We start from the raw sequence: 17392 nt of genomic DNA, 5'->3' as shown, positions 1-17392 counted from the left end.
TTATCGGCCAACCGATCGTCCGACTTTTGTCCAGAGTGGTGTTTTGTTGGTTGGAATGTGCCTAGACTGCACACAAATTTTATCGGCCAACAAAAATCTACTTCAGAAGTGATGTCATGTGCTGGTTTACTTTCTGTGTGTTTTTTCTTCTCTGAGCATGGCCAGTCTTGCTCATCAGATTTTTGTCTGCCGAAATCTGTACTGACTGACGGAAAATCGGCCGTTGTGTTGACGGCCAACAAAAATTTTATAGCCTGCACACCAGATTTTTTTCGGCCGAAAAGTCGGAGTCGGTTGTCGGAAACATCATACTAACAAGCCGAAAATCGGCCGATCGGACGTTGGCCGAAAATTCCAGGCCAATAATCGATGCGTGTGTACGAGGCATAAGGAAAGCGTTTAAAAGTGTCTAAAACTTTTCTGTCAGCAGAAACTTTAAATGAAGGAACATCTTCTATTAGGCACAGTAAGATGTTTAAAGTGGTATTATAGCAAACGCAAACATTTATTACTGTATATTGCAGATTACCAATTCTTAGATATAATAGCTGCATTGGTTTTCTTTTTTAGGCTTTCATTTTCATCTGGTGATTCTGCCAATATGTCTGTTTTTTTTTTTTTTTTACTTGAAATTTTATTAAAGATAATGCCACAATACATGCAGAAAGGTATCTGGTCCATAAGTACAAAGAAATAGAAGCAATACAAGTGGGAAACATAAGAACCCTAATCTTCAGAAGGGCAAACTTTCCCAAATTGTGCTCCATGATTGAAAGGGTAAACTGGGACCAAGCCCTGGGAGCACTGACCACAGAGGAAAAATGGGTATGCTTTAGGAACATATTAAACAAATGCATCTTGCAGTGCATTCCTATGGGAAATAAATTTAGAAGAGACCAGGCCAAACCTGGCTGGCTAAGCCGTAGCGTTAAAAAACTTAAAGGGAAAAAAAATGGCCTTCAAGAAATATAAAGCAGAGGGCACAGTATCGGCTTTCAAGCAATACAAGGAGGTAAATAAGAAAAGTAAATACAAAATCAAAATGGCTAAAATCAACTTTGAGAGACAAATAGCGGAGGATAGTAAAAAGAACCCAAAGAAATTCTTTAAATATATAAACAGCAAAAAAACTAGGGCAGAGCATATTGCACACATAATTAACAATGATGGGAGGATGGTTACAGAGGACACTGAAAAGGCAACCGTGCTGAACGCCTTTTTCTCGTCAGTCTTTACTTAGGAAAAGGAGGGGTACACTGACCATGACTGTATGGTTAGTTGTAATACACAGGACTTGCCGCTATGGCTAACAGAGGGTGAAAATAGGGAAAGACTGGATACAATTAACACAAATAAATCACCAGGCCCGGATGGTGTACATCCGAGAGTACTCAAAGAACTTAGTAAGACTATATCTAGACCACTGTTTCTGATCTTTGCTGACAGTATTATGACAGGAAATGTACCAGGGGATTGGAGGAAAGCTAACGCGATACCAATATTCAAAAAAGGGCAGAGGCACATCCCGGGAAATTATAGGCCTGTCAGTCTGACATCGATAGTATGTAAACTTCTGGAGGGGATGATAAGGGACTATATCGTAGAGTTTGCTAAAGACAACAACATCATCAGCAGTAATCAGCACGGGTTTACAAATGGGTGCTCTTGTCAAACCAATCTCTTAACATTCTACGAGGAGGTTAACTGTGAGCTAGATAGGGGGGAGACCAGTGGATGTAGTGTACCTGGATTTTGCTAAGGCGTTTGATACAGTTCCCCACAAGCGCTTAATTTATAAAAGAAGGTCTGCAGGCATCGACCGCAAGGTCTGCTCTTGGATACGGAGCTGGCTAAAAGGGCGCGTCCAAAGGGTGGTAATAAATAGCGCATACTCGGACTGGTCTGAGGTGGTAAGTGGGGTCCCCCAAGGCTCAGTCCTGGGACCAACCATGTTCAATTTATTCATAAACAGCATGGAGGACTGGATCATTAGTTCGTTATCAGTTTTTGCAGATGACACAAAATTGGGCAGGGCAATAACTGCACAGCATGAAGCAGATATCCTACAGAATGACCTGGACAAAATAACAGAGTGGGCAACGACATGGCAAATGAGGTTTAATGTGGAGAAGTGTAAGATTTTGCACTTGGGGACTAAAAACATAAAAGCACAATATACTTTAGGGGGGGAACCTTTGAGGGAATCAAAAATGGAGAAAGATCTGGGAGTCCTGGTAGAGGATAGACTAAAGCTGGATACACACTATACAACTTTTGTGGTTAGATTTCCTTCAGATTTACCTTTTCTATGTAGTGCAAGGGCCTGCCAGATTGCATACAAATTGAAAGTGTTTAGGTTTGACCTCATATTATATGGTTTTGGTAAGTCTAAAGGAAAAAGTCTTCAGAAAATCTTATAGTGTGTATGGCCCATAAGCAATAGCATGCAATGTCAAGCGGCAGCTGCCAAAGCCAGTAGAATATTAGCATGCATAAAGAAAGGGATATATTCCAGAGATAAAACTATAATCCTTCCACTTTATACAACTCTGGTCCGACCGCATCTGGAGTATTCTGTCCAGTTCTGGTCGCCGGTCCTCAGGAGGGATGTGTTGGAGCTGGAGAGAGTCCAGAGAAGGGCAACTAAACTAATTAGGGGATTGGAGGACCTTAATTATGAAGAGCATCTGCAATCGCTTGATTTATTCTCCCTGGAGAAGAGACACCTGGGAGGGGACATTATAGCAATTTATAAATATCTCAATGGTGATCTCAGCATAGAAAAAAAGCTATTCAGTCAAAAGGATTGCATGAGGACTAGAGGGCATACAATGCGATTAGAGGAGAAGCGTTTTAACCTCAGGCAATGTGGGGGGTTCTTTACTGTTAGGGCTACAAGATTGTGGAATTCTCTACCACAAGAGGTGGTTTCTGCGGGAAGTATGGTGGCTTTCAAAAGACTCTTGGACGTACATCTCAAGGATCAGAACATTCAAGGGTATGAGAGATGAGTACGGCCACACACACCTACACAGGTTGAACTAGATGGACTATTTTCTTTATTCAACCTCACCTACTATGTAACTATGTAATCTGGTGCAGTAGATTATAAATGAAAAAATAAAAATAAAAAATATTGAGTTCTGGAGATACATGTTACATCTGCAAGATAAACATCGTTAATATATGGTTCATAATAAAAGGAGTACACAGTACACATTATAAAAGGGGGTGTTGGCAATAAAGCCCACCCCCACCAATTACACAGTTTACCTAGCTGGGAACCGGGCCATACGCCGCTGCTTTTTTTTAATTTCGATTAGGGAGTCAAGAATATTTAGATTCTTTAGACAATCAGGGAGCTATTCGAAATATTTATCCTTGGCCCCCAACTCTCGAGGAACTTAGGCATGGTGAGTTGGGCTTTTGCGAACATGTTCCAAGTGAAAATGCTGTTTTAGAGCAGTAATGAGTTGGGAGAGAGTTGGGGGTGTTGCTGATTTCCAGCGTCTAGTAAAGGAAAGCCTGGCTGCTATAAGAATATGGGTGATAAGTGAATGGAATTGTGGAGGCCAGTTCTCTATCCCTATCCCCAGCAAAGCCAACTGCGGAGTAAGGTTAAAGCTGAGTTCAACTCAAAAGTAGAACCCCGCTTATCTGCTTACTCCCCCCCCTCCGGTGCCCCATTTGGCACCTTTCAGGGGGGAGGGGGGGGGGGAACGGGTACCTGTTTTTGACAGGTACCTTTCCCCACTTCGAGGGAGACAGCGACGGCGATGGGCAGGACCACCATATGTGTGAGGAGTTTCCTAGATGAGGTCTGTTGTTTTTAACAGACCAAGCTGTCCTGAAGATGTAGCAGTTAGAGGGATAATAAATGATTTAACATTAAAAGGGCTGCTTACAATGGCCAGCTTTTAGTCATTAAGGTAAAACCTTTAACCCAAAAGAAAAAAAAAAAACAAATGAGAATGTGGCTATCCAAAAAGTGCCTCTGTTGCTCTATCATCCAAATTGTAGGCAATCTAATACAGGGAGTGGGTCACTGGCCAGATCACCAGGTGAGAACAGAACAGGAAAAAAAATGCCTAAAAAGAAAACGAATGCAGCCATCACATGGAATGATTGGGAATCTGCAATAAATTAAATTTCGGATTTTGGTTTCAATACAGTTTTTAACATATGAACACATACAATTCAGGAAAAGCATTAGTGTAACGCAAGAGAGATATATTGTCTCATACTTGCTGTGCGACTTCAGTAACGGTCAAAAGATTCAGGGAAACCCCATCTTACCCGTTTATGTCACTGGTCTCTATATAGGGCCCAGGCTTTGGCCGTCATGGTGGGTATACCCCTGAAGGGGTCTTCAAGGTCTTGGTTCCATAGGCATGGACACATGCCGGACTTCTAATGCACCCTGCAGCTAATTACATGCATTGCCCCCAGTGCCAAAGTGAGCGCCCATGCAGGATCTAGTGCCTGAAGACACATTACAGGCTGTTCCCACAGCATGGGGTCTGCTCTGGGTACAGCTCCCAAGATTTGACCAAAGTTGCACTGAACAGGATCCACTGCTTCTATGTCATTTTAAATGATCATAAAGGAGTTTTTTGAAGAATCAGAAGATAAAATATTAAACTAGGTAAGTGAAAAGCGATTTCTCCAGAAGGGAGAAGAGGCCCCTCTCCCTAGGACACTAGCATAAAACTGAGGACTTATAGCACAGGGTAGGATGGGGGGGGGGGGGGAGCGTCCAAGGGGTGTGTCCTCAAAAGCTTGCCAGTGTCCAATCATCTGAAGGTACCAGTTTATAATCCAGGGTCCATGAATATCTAGTCTGTGTCCTATATTGTTTGAGGTATCTCCTGACACTTTAACCCAAGTGGCCTTAGGGTTGATTCACATATATGCTTGTTGCTTTTAGCGTTTCAGCAGTGCTTTTTGCAGTTTTTTTAACTGCGATTTTGCCGCGAATTGTATTATTTTTTTTTGCATTCACTGTATATATTCAGTTGCTAAGAAGCGGGTTGCCACTTCCTTAACAACTGATGAGTCATCAGCTGTCAAGGGTTTCCAATGACAGCTGAATGTAAAAGAAAGAAAAAAAAAAAAAGAATTGCCGGCAAAAAAAAATTTGTGAAAAAGAAAAAAATAAGAATAAAAAATAACAGTGTGGAGTCCTCCCCCAGGTCCATACCAGGCCCTTCGGGTCTGGTTTGGATTTAGAGGGGAAACCCCCACGCCAAAAAAAAAAAAAATGGCGTGGCTTTCCCCCCAAAATCCATAATAGACCCTTATCTGAGCATGCAGCCCAGGAGGTCAGGAAAGGGAGGGGACGAGCGAGCGCCCCATACTCATTTACATGGGGGGGATCTAGATTCTCATAACCCCCCATCCGCAGACCCCCATAACCACAGCCTAGGGTTGTGGGGAAGAGGCCCTTGTCCCCATCAGCATGGGGACAAGGTGGCCCAAAGCACCCCTCCCCCCCCATGTTGAGGGCAAGTGGCCTGGTATGGTTTAGGAGGGAAGGGGGAAGGGGGGGGTTGGGGGGCTGAACCATCCCTAACCTGGCCTTCCAGGCTGCATGATCGGATAAGGGTCTAGTATGCATTTTGGGGATAGCCCCACGTATGTGTTTTTGGGGGGGTGTCCCCTCCAAATCCATACCAGACCCAACGGGCCTGGTATGGATCTGGGGGAATGACCCCACGCCATTTTTTCCAACAATTTTTTTTTCTTTTGCCGCGGCGCTGACAGCTGATGAATCATTAGTTGTTAAGGACGCAGGCGGCCAGCTTCCTGCCCCACTCCTTAGCACCAGCTATGTACAGTGAATGTAAAGCCAAAGAAAAAAAACACGTAAAACGTAAATTGCGGCAAAATCGTGGTAAAAAGCTGTACTTGCGTTTTGGATGCAGGTCCATTGAAGTCTATTACATGCAAAATGCAGCATTTTGCGGGGAAAAAAAAGTCCCCGGCCCTTCCCAAAAACGCAGAGGCACAAAAATGCATTGACTTGAACATGTGCCATAGGAACCCATGTTAAAAAAAGAAATGCATTAGTGTAAATGGAACCCTAATCAATAGAGCAAGTCTTAAGAGAACAGGTTAAGCAATGCTATGGCTCTGAACCTGGAAAGTACTTAGTGACTTTTACCAATACACACAAGGTTTGGAAAGCTCCACAATGTAGAGTCCAGTGCCCAAAGGTCACATTCCAAGCTAGTCCCTGTATGTCCAGTACACTGCAGTCCAGGTACAGTGCCTTTAAAATCATTTTTAGGAAGGGCCCGTCTGGATAACCATTATGTAGAGATTAACTCAACTCAAGCAGAGATGTAGTGAAGAATCTTGGATGACCCAGGAAGAAGCACATAGTGAGAATCACTCCCCTTTTATGCATTTTCTTGGCATTTGCACCCATTACTAAGTAAGCAGGCACTCACCCATACTCAGCGACTCCCTCTGAAAGTCCTTGGTGAGGTGCGATTGTTTGGTCATGCAGTAGACATATCTCTCCAACACGTACCAGCACATCTCATAGTAGAATGGGTAGCGAAACTTTGTGGGGACCTGACAGGTAGAAAAGAGGGCGCATTTATTAGTTGCTACAATGCAGAACTTACGTATGCAAAAAATGTTCAAAGGAAAGAAGGGTATTTGGAAATACGGCCTGAGAAATAAAGTGAAATTACTTTATTACACAAAATGTATTTTAGTCTCACCCATTGGATTATTAGAGCTTCACCTTGTCTTTGCTGTACGGTTTCAGTATGTAAGCGTTCATCAGAAAGCGGAATTCACTACTCGTCACTATTGCCTCGTTTCCACTGAGTGGAACGGTTCGGGTCGGTACAGTTTGGAAGGGTTAGAATGGTCCGGTCTATTCAGGTGATCGTTTCCACTGCAAGTCGGGCCACCAGGGACCATGCGGGGTTTACACCAAATGAGGTGTTTGTTTTGCTCTTTCATTTGACGTGAGCATTGACGTTTTCCTGTCCGCCAATCAGTGGAATCTATCGTGTGACGCCAGTAGCTCCGCCCTAACCGTACCGTACCATTTCCTATGGCCCTACATCTGAAGCAGGACCAGGAATGGTGCGGTTTGGTTCGGTTGTATGGGCCACTTTCATAATGGAAACACTCAAATTAGCGTACCGTACCGAACTGACCCCAACCGATCCGCTCAGTGGAAACGAGGCATATATGACATAACATTAAGATGGCTCCCCTGGAGTACCAATAGTGTGGTTTTGGCCAATAATTATAGGAAAAGGTAACCTTCTACTACAGAATGAATAGCTTCATAATTATAATTCAATAATAAATAAATGTTATAGAACATGGCAGGCTGTCAATTACTACAATACCCACCAGGTTCTAATGGATCATACAGCCTTTGCAGACACGCATCAATGGCCAGTACAGTTTCAGTATAGAGCCTGGGTTTAGAGGAAGTGTTTGCATGACACTGGCCACCATTCAACCCAAAATACTGGTGGAATCTAGTAGCAGAAAGGAGCGATTTTGGGGCAATCTATGGATTAGGGCAAATACTGCAGCAATGGACAGTAAAAAAGTTGGGGGAAGGAACTCACTAGTGTTCTATATTACTGCATATAGACTTCACGCTGCCATTCCTGCTGGTCATCACTGGCCTGCTGCTCTGAAGGATATAATTATCTCCACACAGTGACTCCATGCCTAAAGGGCCATACACACTAAGATTTTCTGAAGACTTTTTCCTTTAGACTTACCAAAACCATATAATATGAGGTCAAACCTAAACACTTTCAATTTGTTTGCAATCTGGCAGGCCCTTGCACTACATAGAAAAGGTAAATCTGAAGGAAATCTAACCACAAAAGTTGGAAGTGTGTATCCAGCTTTAAACCACTTGAACTGCCAGTATTGGGTGACCTAATGACTGGATTTTTGTCTTACCGTAAAATCCTTTTCTCTGAGGTTCACTGACAGACACAGTTTCAAGTCTTCAGGCCATTGGGCTTATGCTCTCTAGGAGTAGGACTAGGCAGAAACCTTTTTGGTTACGCCCCTGGGGCAGTCCCAAAGGGTATACCATCACTTCCTGCTGTAGGACTTCCAGTTTGTAACAAGCAGTGTCAGAAGAACAAATAACTCAACCCCAAAAGAGGGGCGGGTGCTGTGTCTGTCAGTGAACCTCAGAGAAAAGGATTTTACGGTAAGACAAAAATCCAGGTTTTCTCTTTTGTTCACTGACAGACACAGCTTCAAGTCTTCAGACCATTGGGATGTCCCAAAGCAGTGCAACATGAGGGGTGGAAATAAACACAGCAAACGCAGAATTCCCAACAAGGCTAAACATAGCCAACCAGGTAACAACAGGAGCTCAACTAGGAAAAACTGCAGCTCACCACCAGAAAAAAATTTTCACCCTCAGCCCCGGTTCACACTTCTGCGAGTGCCGGGTTTGCATGTAATGTCGGAGCGCACTGCTCCGACATTACATGCGATCAGCTGTGCGGTGCGAGTTTAGCCATACAGTTTGTATGGCTAAATTCGCATCGCACCCGGAGCAAAGACGCACAGGAGGCATTTTTGCAGCCGCATCAGGATCGGATCGCACAGCGGTTCACACTTGTGCGATCCGCTCCTGTGCGAACTGCACGATCGCACTGCGATATGCGATCAAACTGGGGGTGTCGTTAAGATTACATTGACACCAACAGCGTATCGCATATGGCAGTGTGAACTGCCGGGGGTGCGTGTGCGATGCGGGAACAGGCTGCGAATTCGCAGCCTTCCCGCATCGCATAAATGTGAACCGAGCCTCAAGAAGCGGAAGCCTTCACAACCGCAGCCTGCAAAACTTTGCGGCCAAATGCCGCATCCGAAGATGCAAGTACATCCACTTTATAAAATTTAGTGAATGTGTGTACAGACAACCAATTAGCCGCTTTGCACACATGAAACAATGACGCCTGATGATGGAAGACCCATGAGGCACTAAGCGCCCTCGTAGAATGCGCTTTAACAGGGAATGTGTACAGCAGAGATGGCTGGAACGATCGTTCTGCCCACCTTAGAATGCCGGCTACTTTCCGATCTGCCAGGACACTTCTTGTGCCCCCATGGTGATTGACATAGGCCACGGCCTTGGCATTGTCCGACTAAATTCGTATCGGACACCCTTGAAGACGAATTGTCCAATGATCCAGACAAAGTCTTATTGCTCGGAGTTCCAGTACATAGATTGGCAGTCTGGACTCTTCCGGAGTCAAGACCCCCTGAGCACAAGCTATGCCTAGGACGCCTCCCTACCCGGACAGGCTGGCATCCGTGGCATCCGCCCAGTACAGTGGAAGAAGGATTTCCCTGTCGAAGTGCCAGAAAACAAAGCCACTTATAGAGACTGTGGATTCTTGTCCCATTCACCAGAATCTCTTTTTGCAGAGATCTCGTGTGGAACTGTGCAAACAGAACCACCTCGAAGGTAGACACGATCAGGCCCAGCACCCCCATGCAAGCCCGGAGGGATGACCATCTGTTGGACAACAAAAACTGAATTGCCTCCTGCAATTTCTGGAGTTTTTCCAGAGGAAGCAACACTCCGAGGCCGAATCCCAGAGTAATCTCCAAGGTGTCAAACAGAGCAGTCAAAGACTGCTGACAGAAGATCGTCCAGGTACCCCAGTACTGCAATCCCCCGCTGACGCAACATTACTAGCACCGGGGCCAACACTTTGTGAAGACCCGAGGAGCAGAGGCGAGACCAAAGGTAAAATACCACAAACTGACAATGCTCCTTGCCCACGGCAAAGCGGAGGAAGTGCTGGTGACCAGCACATTTGGAATGTGAAGGTAGGCGTCCTTGATTCCCAGATGAAGGGAGACCACTACCGTGACTTCATTTGAAACTTCTGTACCCGCACAAAGCATTTTAGCACCTTGATGTCCAGAATTGGACGTTCCTTGCCTTCCTTCCAAGGAACTGTAAACAAGTTGAGTAAAACCCCAAAAACATTCTGAAGCCATAACCGGGAGAATCACCCCATGAATTAACAAGTCTTGCACTGCCCCAAAGTGACCCCGTAAGCAATCTGGGGACAAGTGAAAGTTGGAAGGGAAGAACCTTTCCGAAGGAAAAGACAGAAACTCAATCTTGTACCCGGACCAAATAACTTGGTGGAACCACTTGATCTGTACCAAAGAGGTCCACGGATCTGGAAATCAGCGAAGATGTCCCACCCTCGATACGGGTAAGGATGCACCTTCATACTGAAGGAGCCTTGTCCACGGGTCTAGAGAAGCCCCAATCTTGGCTTGCCAGACCAGGTTCGTTTGGATCCTCCTGAAGAGGCCCTAAAAGGCTTCGAGCCCTTATCAGTCGACACTGAGGGACGAAAAAAAAACATCTTATGAGCTGAGAAGGAAGGCCCCCGTCTACGAGGTTCCTTGCCCTTGCTAGCCTGCGGAAGCAAAGTACCCTTCCCCCCGTGAGAGGTCATCCAGGGTAGTTCCAAACATGCAATCTCCTTGGAAAGGAAGATCAGTCAAGGCCTTTTTTTGAAGTCTGATCTGCAGACCAGCACTTAAGCCAAAAGACATGCCATAGGACCACTGCCAAAATAGAAAGGCGAGCCATCAGGGGAGCTGCATCCAAAGAGGCATCACAGATAAACTGCAGCCCTTGGTCCGCCAGCTCGGAAAAGGCAGGGGGGAGCTGTTCCCCCTTCAGGTCACGGCGTAAGAGCTTAGCCTACTCGGTCAGAGTTTGCAACACTAGGGCAATGGTGAATACCGGCCTCATTGCCGAACCAGCCAGAGTGTACCTATTGCGGGCCAAAGCTTCTGCCCTCCGGTCAGCCGGATCCTTAAAGAATGGGGAATCAACCAAAATCATGCTTGCCTTGTTTAATACAGAAACTGGAGTGTCCACCACCGGTGGAACAGTCCACTTCTTAAGGGGGGACTCCTCATAGGGGTAATGCCTAGTAAAGCACTTAGGAACCCCACGGGGACGCTTTAGTCGACCCCACTCTTTAGCAACAATTCTGTCAAAATAGGCAGAGAAAGGAAAAACCTTTGCTGCTCTGGATGGCTTGTGAGTGCCAAAGGGTACCTGCGCCTCCGTTGCAGCTTCAGCTGTGTCCTCCATCTTTATAGTCTCCCGCACAGATACAATCAGTGCATCCACCAGCACCCTTTTGTGTGCAGTTGCAGACCTGAAGGTATCATCCTCACTATCAGAGGATTCCGGGCGCTTAGTTGCAGATCCAGCAGGGTGACCCATGTCCGCAGTGGCGAATCAGATTCAGGATCTGATGAGACAGATGAGGCAGGGGAAGGCAGGGGGCTTTTTGCTAGCCCATTTCCCGAAAATCACCTCCACCCGGGACACAAGGGACTCTAGGACCTCCGTCAGTGCATCGATAGATGGTTGGGACCCGAAGGGACCCACAGCCTCAGAGAGGGGATCAGGTGGGGGAAATGTGCTCCAAAGACTCCATGAGTCACCAGGGGGACCACACAAAAATTGTAAAACACTGCTAAGGGACAACCCCACCATGCTGGCAGCACCACCCGGTCCATAGGCACAAGCACCAAGCGATCCTCAGCAGAGAGGGAGAGAACCCCACCAGACTCACCACCCACATTAACAAGAGCCTGCAGCCAACAGGATAATGCACTACACATGCAGTGATCAGGAAGTAAAATCATCCAGGAGTCAGCACCAGGGGATGAGGAGGGGCTCTCACCACCAAAATTGCCGCCCACAGGGCTCCACTGTCATGGCCGCAGCTATTTTCAATGGCAAACCACCGCAAAATGGCCGCCGGACTACACAAACATGGCTGTCTTGTATAGGAATATACAGGCTACAAAAATATGGTGGCCCGGCACGGCACCAACAGCCATACAAGGACCCAGGAAGGAGACCAAGCCTCAAGGACACATCCAGGCAAAATGGGGGGCCCTGGCAGGAACAATGGCTAGACCACCAAAACAGCCCCAGCGTATGTGGAGGGGGGGTGGGGCGTCAGGTGAGGGACTCGGCAAGGAAGGGGGGTGACTGCGGGAAGGAGGGGAACCCGGGGGTCCGACTGTCCCAAGGAGGGGCTCACGTCCACCCCAAAACCCTCGAGGGAGGACAGACAGCTACTCACCATATCAGGAACCAGGTGGGCACCGCTCCAGACAGAACTCCTAGCCATCGAAATGGGGGGGCTGTTGGCCAGGAAGAACGCTGCGACTCAGGCAGAAGACCAGGTTGTATGCGACCTCGCAAGGCGTTTAACTCGCAGGCCAGCCCCCATCCAGTGGGGCTATGTCATGGCCGACCTAGCGCGGAGCTGAGGTCTGCACACACTTACTGGCCAGACTGGGGTGACCACTGGATCTAGATTATCCAGCCCGTCGCCCCGTCTGTAAGTTGATTGTAGATCTCACAGGAAAAATCCAGGTGAAAAAAATTCTATCTAAAAAGAAAAAAATTTGCCAGGACCAAAAATCCCAGCAAGGAACTAGGAACTTACTCCTGACTAGGCAGATAAAAACTGAGTAACTATAGCAGAAAGAGGGAGCATACCCCCTGGGACTGCCCATGGGTGTAGCCAGAATTATTTTCTGCCTAGTGTCCTACTCCTGCAGGGGGCAGTATAACCCAATGGTTATGAACATCAGGAGCTGTGTCCATCAATGAACGAAAGAGAAAGGGTGGGAGGAAACACCTGAGTTTTAAAAAAAGGCTCTAGTCCAAAGTGGCGGTAAAGTAAGTGACATGTGGTGTGATGTAACATTTGGCCATTCACCTGAAATTAAGCTCTGAGTGGTTACATTTTGGCACCAAGTTTGAAAAGTTTACACAGTAAAGTGAATACATTCCAAACACAGTCCTGGTTTCCTGATAGATATAATGCATACTGTTCAGAATTGTGGGGCTACAGTAACAGTCAGAGATCCAGGGTGACCCTGTCTTACCTGTCCATGACACTGGACCCTACGTAGGGTCCAGGCTTCATCTGTCACAGTGGGAATAACCCTGAAAAGGTCTTAAGGGTTTGGGTTCCATGGGAATGGACTGTAGCCCTGGATCTATATGGCACCCTGTTGCTAACTACACGTATTGCACAAAGCGTTGAGGTTAGCGCTGACACAGGATCCAGAGCCGGAATAAAGATTACAGGCCATTCCCACAGCACTGGGTCCAGGTACCGTTCCCGAGGTTGAAAGGTGAAAAGTTGATTGAACAGGTAATTGAAAAAGTCAAAGAAAATTATAAACTAAGCGATGAGTGCTTTCTCCAGAAGTCGTCCATCACAAAACTCAGAGTAGGATTATAGGAGGATGACCAGGGGGCTTGTCCTCAAAAGCTTCCTAGTGTTTAATAATCTTAAGGTACCCATGTATAGCCCAGGCTCTATGAATATTCAGCCTGTGTCCTGTACTATACAATTAAGATATCATTTCTCTTTTTAGAAAGGTTTACTGCCTGTTGCAAATATAAAATTCTACTGCTATCAGCCCAGTGCAAAAAGAAATGAAAAACGGAGAGGAAGAATCTGATTAGTTACTATGGCAACTCAGACCCAGAATTACAAAACATTCTACTCACCCTTGTTCTGTCTTCAACGTTATATATCCGAAGCTGCGTGGGGATGTTGAAACTGTGTAGAAAATTCCCTCCAAAAACCAGAGTGTCCTGAGGAGTGTATACTGCATGGATCCAACCTGTAAAAGTACAATCAAAAGTCTGAGTGTGGCAAAGTTTCCCATGTTACATTTATCTTGTCTGTATGGGTCCTTTCACACGAGCGTCCGATCAGATCCGCCTGTCAGTTTTTCAGGCGGACCTGATCGGATGCTCCATGCATCCCTATGGGGCAGCGGATGTCAGCGGAGATATCTCCGCTGACACCCGCTGCTATCCACTTCCGATCTGTAAAATCCGGATGGATGGAAAACCTATTTTCCATCCGTCCAGCGGATCAGATCGGATAGGATCTCCCATAGAGGACAGCTCTGTGTGCGGAGATGGAGCTTTCATCCGCCTGCTCAGCGGGGATTGGCGGATCGATCACCCGCTGAGCAGAGAACGGACCTCGTCGGACGGCGCATCGTGTGAAAGGACCCTATGAGTATATATAAAAATGCATGTAAATATCTGTAAGGCTCAGTGAATCCTATATACGCTAGCCACTGGCAGAAGTGCTCCAGTCATGTCATCTCTGAACATTTGGGTTTTGTTGTAACTTTACTTTTGCATGTGCAGCATGAGAGAGCAGATCGCACATATGGTTTCTTCCAACAGTTATCTGTAATGAACAATCCTTTTATTAGCCTCAGTAGGCTATTGAGGTTGCCAATACTAGTAAGACCGGCCCTCTGTAACCCCTAAAATTTTTTGTAAATATCAGTTAATCCCTTCAGTAGAAAAATTGGAAAGACACTGCCTTTCATATTGAGACCATGCTTTTCCTTCTGCAGTAAAATCACTGCAACGCCGTCACCCCTGCAACTTTGATGCTGAAAAAGTTGATAACTTTTAGGGGGATATCTCCACTTCCTGAGCCGCTGCTCTATCCGCAGAAGCTTAGGCAAATACAGTAAAAGCACTGCTCAGTCCCTCCAATGCTCTCACCCCTCACTCCAAAGGTGCATGAGAAATCCAGCTTCTCAGCCGCATTTACCATAAATATACAGATAAATATTTAATGGGCCAAATATCTGTCAATCACTCCGACAGGGTTAAAACTAGAAGCTTTAGTTGGACTTGGGGGGAGGATTATACCTTTCTTTAAGGCTATGGCAGTTGCATAGTTGTACAAAATTTCAGAACACTGCTTGATAGATTAAGCTAGTGAAAACTTAATCTTGTCTATATGCGGCATGTATTTCGCATTTACAATCTGATAAGAGGAACAGACAGGGAGAAGCAGAGATTTATCTGAACACACGCTACGCTTGGATCACTGCACAAAGATACCTGAAGGAATGACAAAGGTGTAGCCTTGTTTTAATTCCACACGCTGGCATTCATTCACTTTGTCGCCCAGGAAGATATCGCCTTGTTTCCCCGACAACAGCCAATTCTCATACATTTCCAGATTTTTGTCTGTAGGAGGTATTAGCCAGAAAACCTAGAGAAGACATGATCAAATCACCCACATTATGCTTCAAAGCTATCAGCAGGCAACTGTACAGTCAGTGCCTAGAATGAAGAGATACGGGTTACTGACAGTGAGACTTGTTTTTACTTTTTTTTTTTTTACATATCTGCCTTCCAACAAACTCCCCATCATGTTTATGATATTTTTAGGCCCCTTTCACACGGGCGGTGCACCCAACGGACTCTCTTTTGCTCAGCGGGGATCAATCTGCCGATCCCCGCTGAGCAGGCGGATGACAGATCCGTCTCCGCTTACTTTACAGAGACAGACCTGTCAGATCCCCGCTCTCCTCTATGGGAGATCGGATGAAAACGGTCCACCTGTCCGTTTTCATCCGATCTTATCCGATTCTCCAGACGGATGGAAAAAACTGTTTTTTTTTACTTAACGTAAAATACTTTTCTCTCAGGTTCATTGATGGACGCAGTCCTCTGATGCATATCAGTAGGGTAATACCGCCCCCTACAGGAGTAGGACACTAGGCAGCAAGAATTTCTGGCTACGCCTTTGGGCAGTCCCTGGGGGTATACCCTCTCTCTTCCTGCATAGGATGTCAGTTTTGTATCAAAGCAGTGTCAGAGAAAAGCACACCAACCCACTCAAAAAAAAATAGAGGGGCGGGTACTGCATCAGTCAATGAACCTAAGTGAAAAGGATTTTAGGGTGTCAAAAATACAGTTTTCTCTATTGTTCATTGATGGACGCAGTCCTCTGATGCATAACAGTAGGGATGTCCCAAAGCAGTACCAAAATAAGGAGTGGAAACAGCAGAACAGAGAAAAAAAATAGTCCCCAAGGCCAATATGGCCAACCAGGCAACACATGACTCATCAGAACAACCAGATGAGGTCCACCTGAAAACAAACAGAAAAACACCCTCAAGGAAGGCCAAGGGGCCCTCTAAACCACAGCCTGTAGAATGATATCCTATGCAGGAAGAGAGAGGGTATACCCCCAGGGACTGCCCATAGGAGTAGCCAGAAATTCTTTCTGCCTAGTGTCCTACTCCTGTAGGGGGCGGTACTACCCTGCTTATATGCATCAGGAGGACTGCATCCGTCAATGAACGAGAGAGGGAGAGAGGGATGGGATTGGATCAGATAGCAGCAGGTGTCAGCGGAGATGTCATAGGGCTGCATGGAGCATCTGATCAGGTCTGCCTGAAAACTCTTGCCACGAACCGTTCCACCTTGTGGTTTAGCCGAGACGTGAACAGATCCACATCCGGGGATCCCCACTTCGCACACAGCATTTGGAACACCTCTCGGTGTAGGGACCATTCCCCCTGGTCCAGGGTCTGGCGGCTCAGATAGTCGGCCTGCCAATTCTCCATACCCGTAATGTGAACTGCCGATATTGCTGGGACATGAGTCTTGGCCCAAGACAGAATGCTGGTCACTTCCTGGGCCGCCCGGGCACTCCTGGTGCCCCCTTGGTGGTTGATGTAAGCCACCGCAGTGGCATTATCTGTCTGCACCCGTACAGGACGGCCCTGAAGACGATCCGACCAATGGGGCGGTATTACCCTACTTATATGCATCAGAGGACTGCATCCGTCAATGAACGAGAGAGGGAGAGAGGGATGGGATTGGATCAGATAGCAGCAGGTGCCAGCGGAGATGTCATAGGACTGCATGGAGCATCTGATCAGGTCTGCCTGAAAAACTGACAAGCCGTGTGAAAGGGGCCTTATATAGAAACTTTTGTTTTTCATTAAATTCCTTATGTGGTTCACTATGCAATGCTGGCAGATTACTGCTAGTGGGAGTTTCCTGAAAACATCACAGCACCCTGCCTCAGTACTCCTCCTCTCAAGAACCCTCAACCCTGAAGCAAGCAGAAAGCTAGCTCTTTGGAGGACTTACAAAAATAACAGAATTTTTGAAAAATCTTACAGTAAAATTCCTTTCTCCGAGTCCTCCGACAGTCGCTGCCCACTCATACAGTCTTCACTTATGGGGTATGGACTTCATCTCCACAGGAGTTTCTAGGCATAAGACTTGTAAAAGAACAATTAATCTACATAGTCACACCCATGGGGGCTGTCCTTCCAGTCCAATACCCCCCTGCAATAGCCATCCCAATTCAGTTTGGTCGCAAGCAGTGATAGTGTATAAAAAAACCCCCAAAGATGGTCGGGGGGGCGGCGACTGTCGGAGGACTCAGAGAAAGGAATTTTACGGTAAGATTTTACAAAAATTCAGTTTTCTCTTACGTCCTCCGACAGTCGCCGC

General features: G+C 46.3%; 1 protein-coding gene across 2 annotated transcripts in view; it reads right to left on the bottom strand.

Annotated features, from left to right (window-relative positions):
• KDM2A (lysine demethylase 2A) overlaps window positions 1-17392 on the bottom strand; it is a 227548-nt gene that overhangs the window by 119331 nt on the left and 90825 nt on the right. For both annotated transcript variants that reach the window (XM_082266749.1, XM_082266750.1), the window contains exons 9-11: window positions 14975-15128; window positions 13604-13719; window positions 6453-6579 (exon numbers count right to left, since the gene is read on the bottom strand). In XM_082266749.1, the coding sequence (XP_082122875.1) occupies window positions 6453-6579; window positions 13604-13719; window positions 14975-15128 (397 nt within the window). The remainder of the gene's footprint in view (window positions 1-6452; window positions 6580-13603; window positions 13720-14974; window positions 15129-17392) is intronic.

The sequence above is a fragment of the Pelophylax lessonae genome, assembly GCF_965119305.1.
Source record: "Pelophylax lessonae genome assembly, chromosome: 9".
Lineage (NCBI taxonomy): Eukaryota > Metazoa > Chordata > Amphibia > Anura > Ranidae > Pelophylax > Pelophylax lessonae.
The sequence above is the reverse complement of the archived record's forward strand: the minus strand, read 5'-3'. Positions and strand labels throughout refer to the sequence as shown.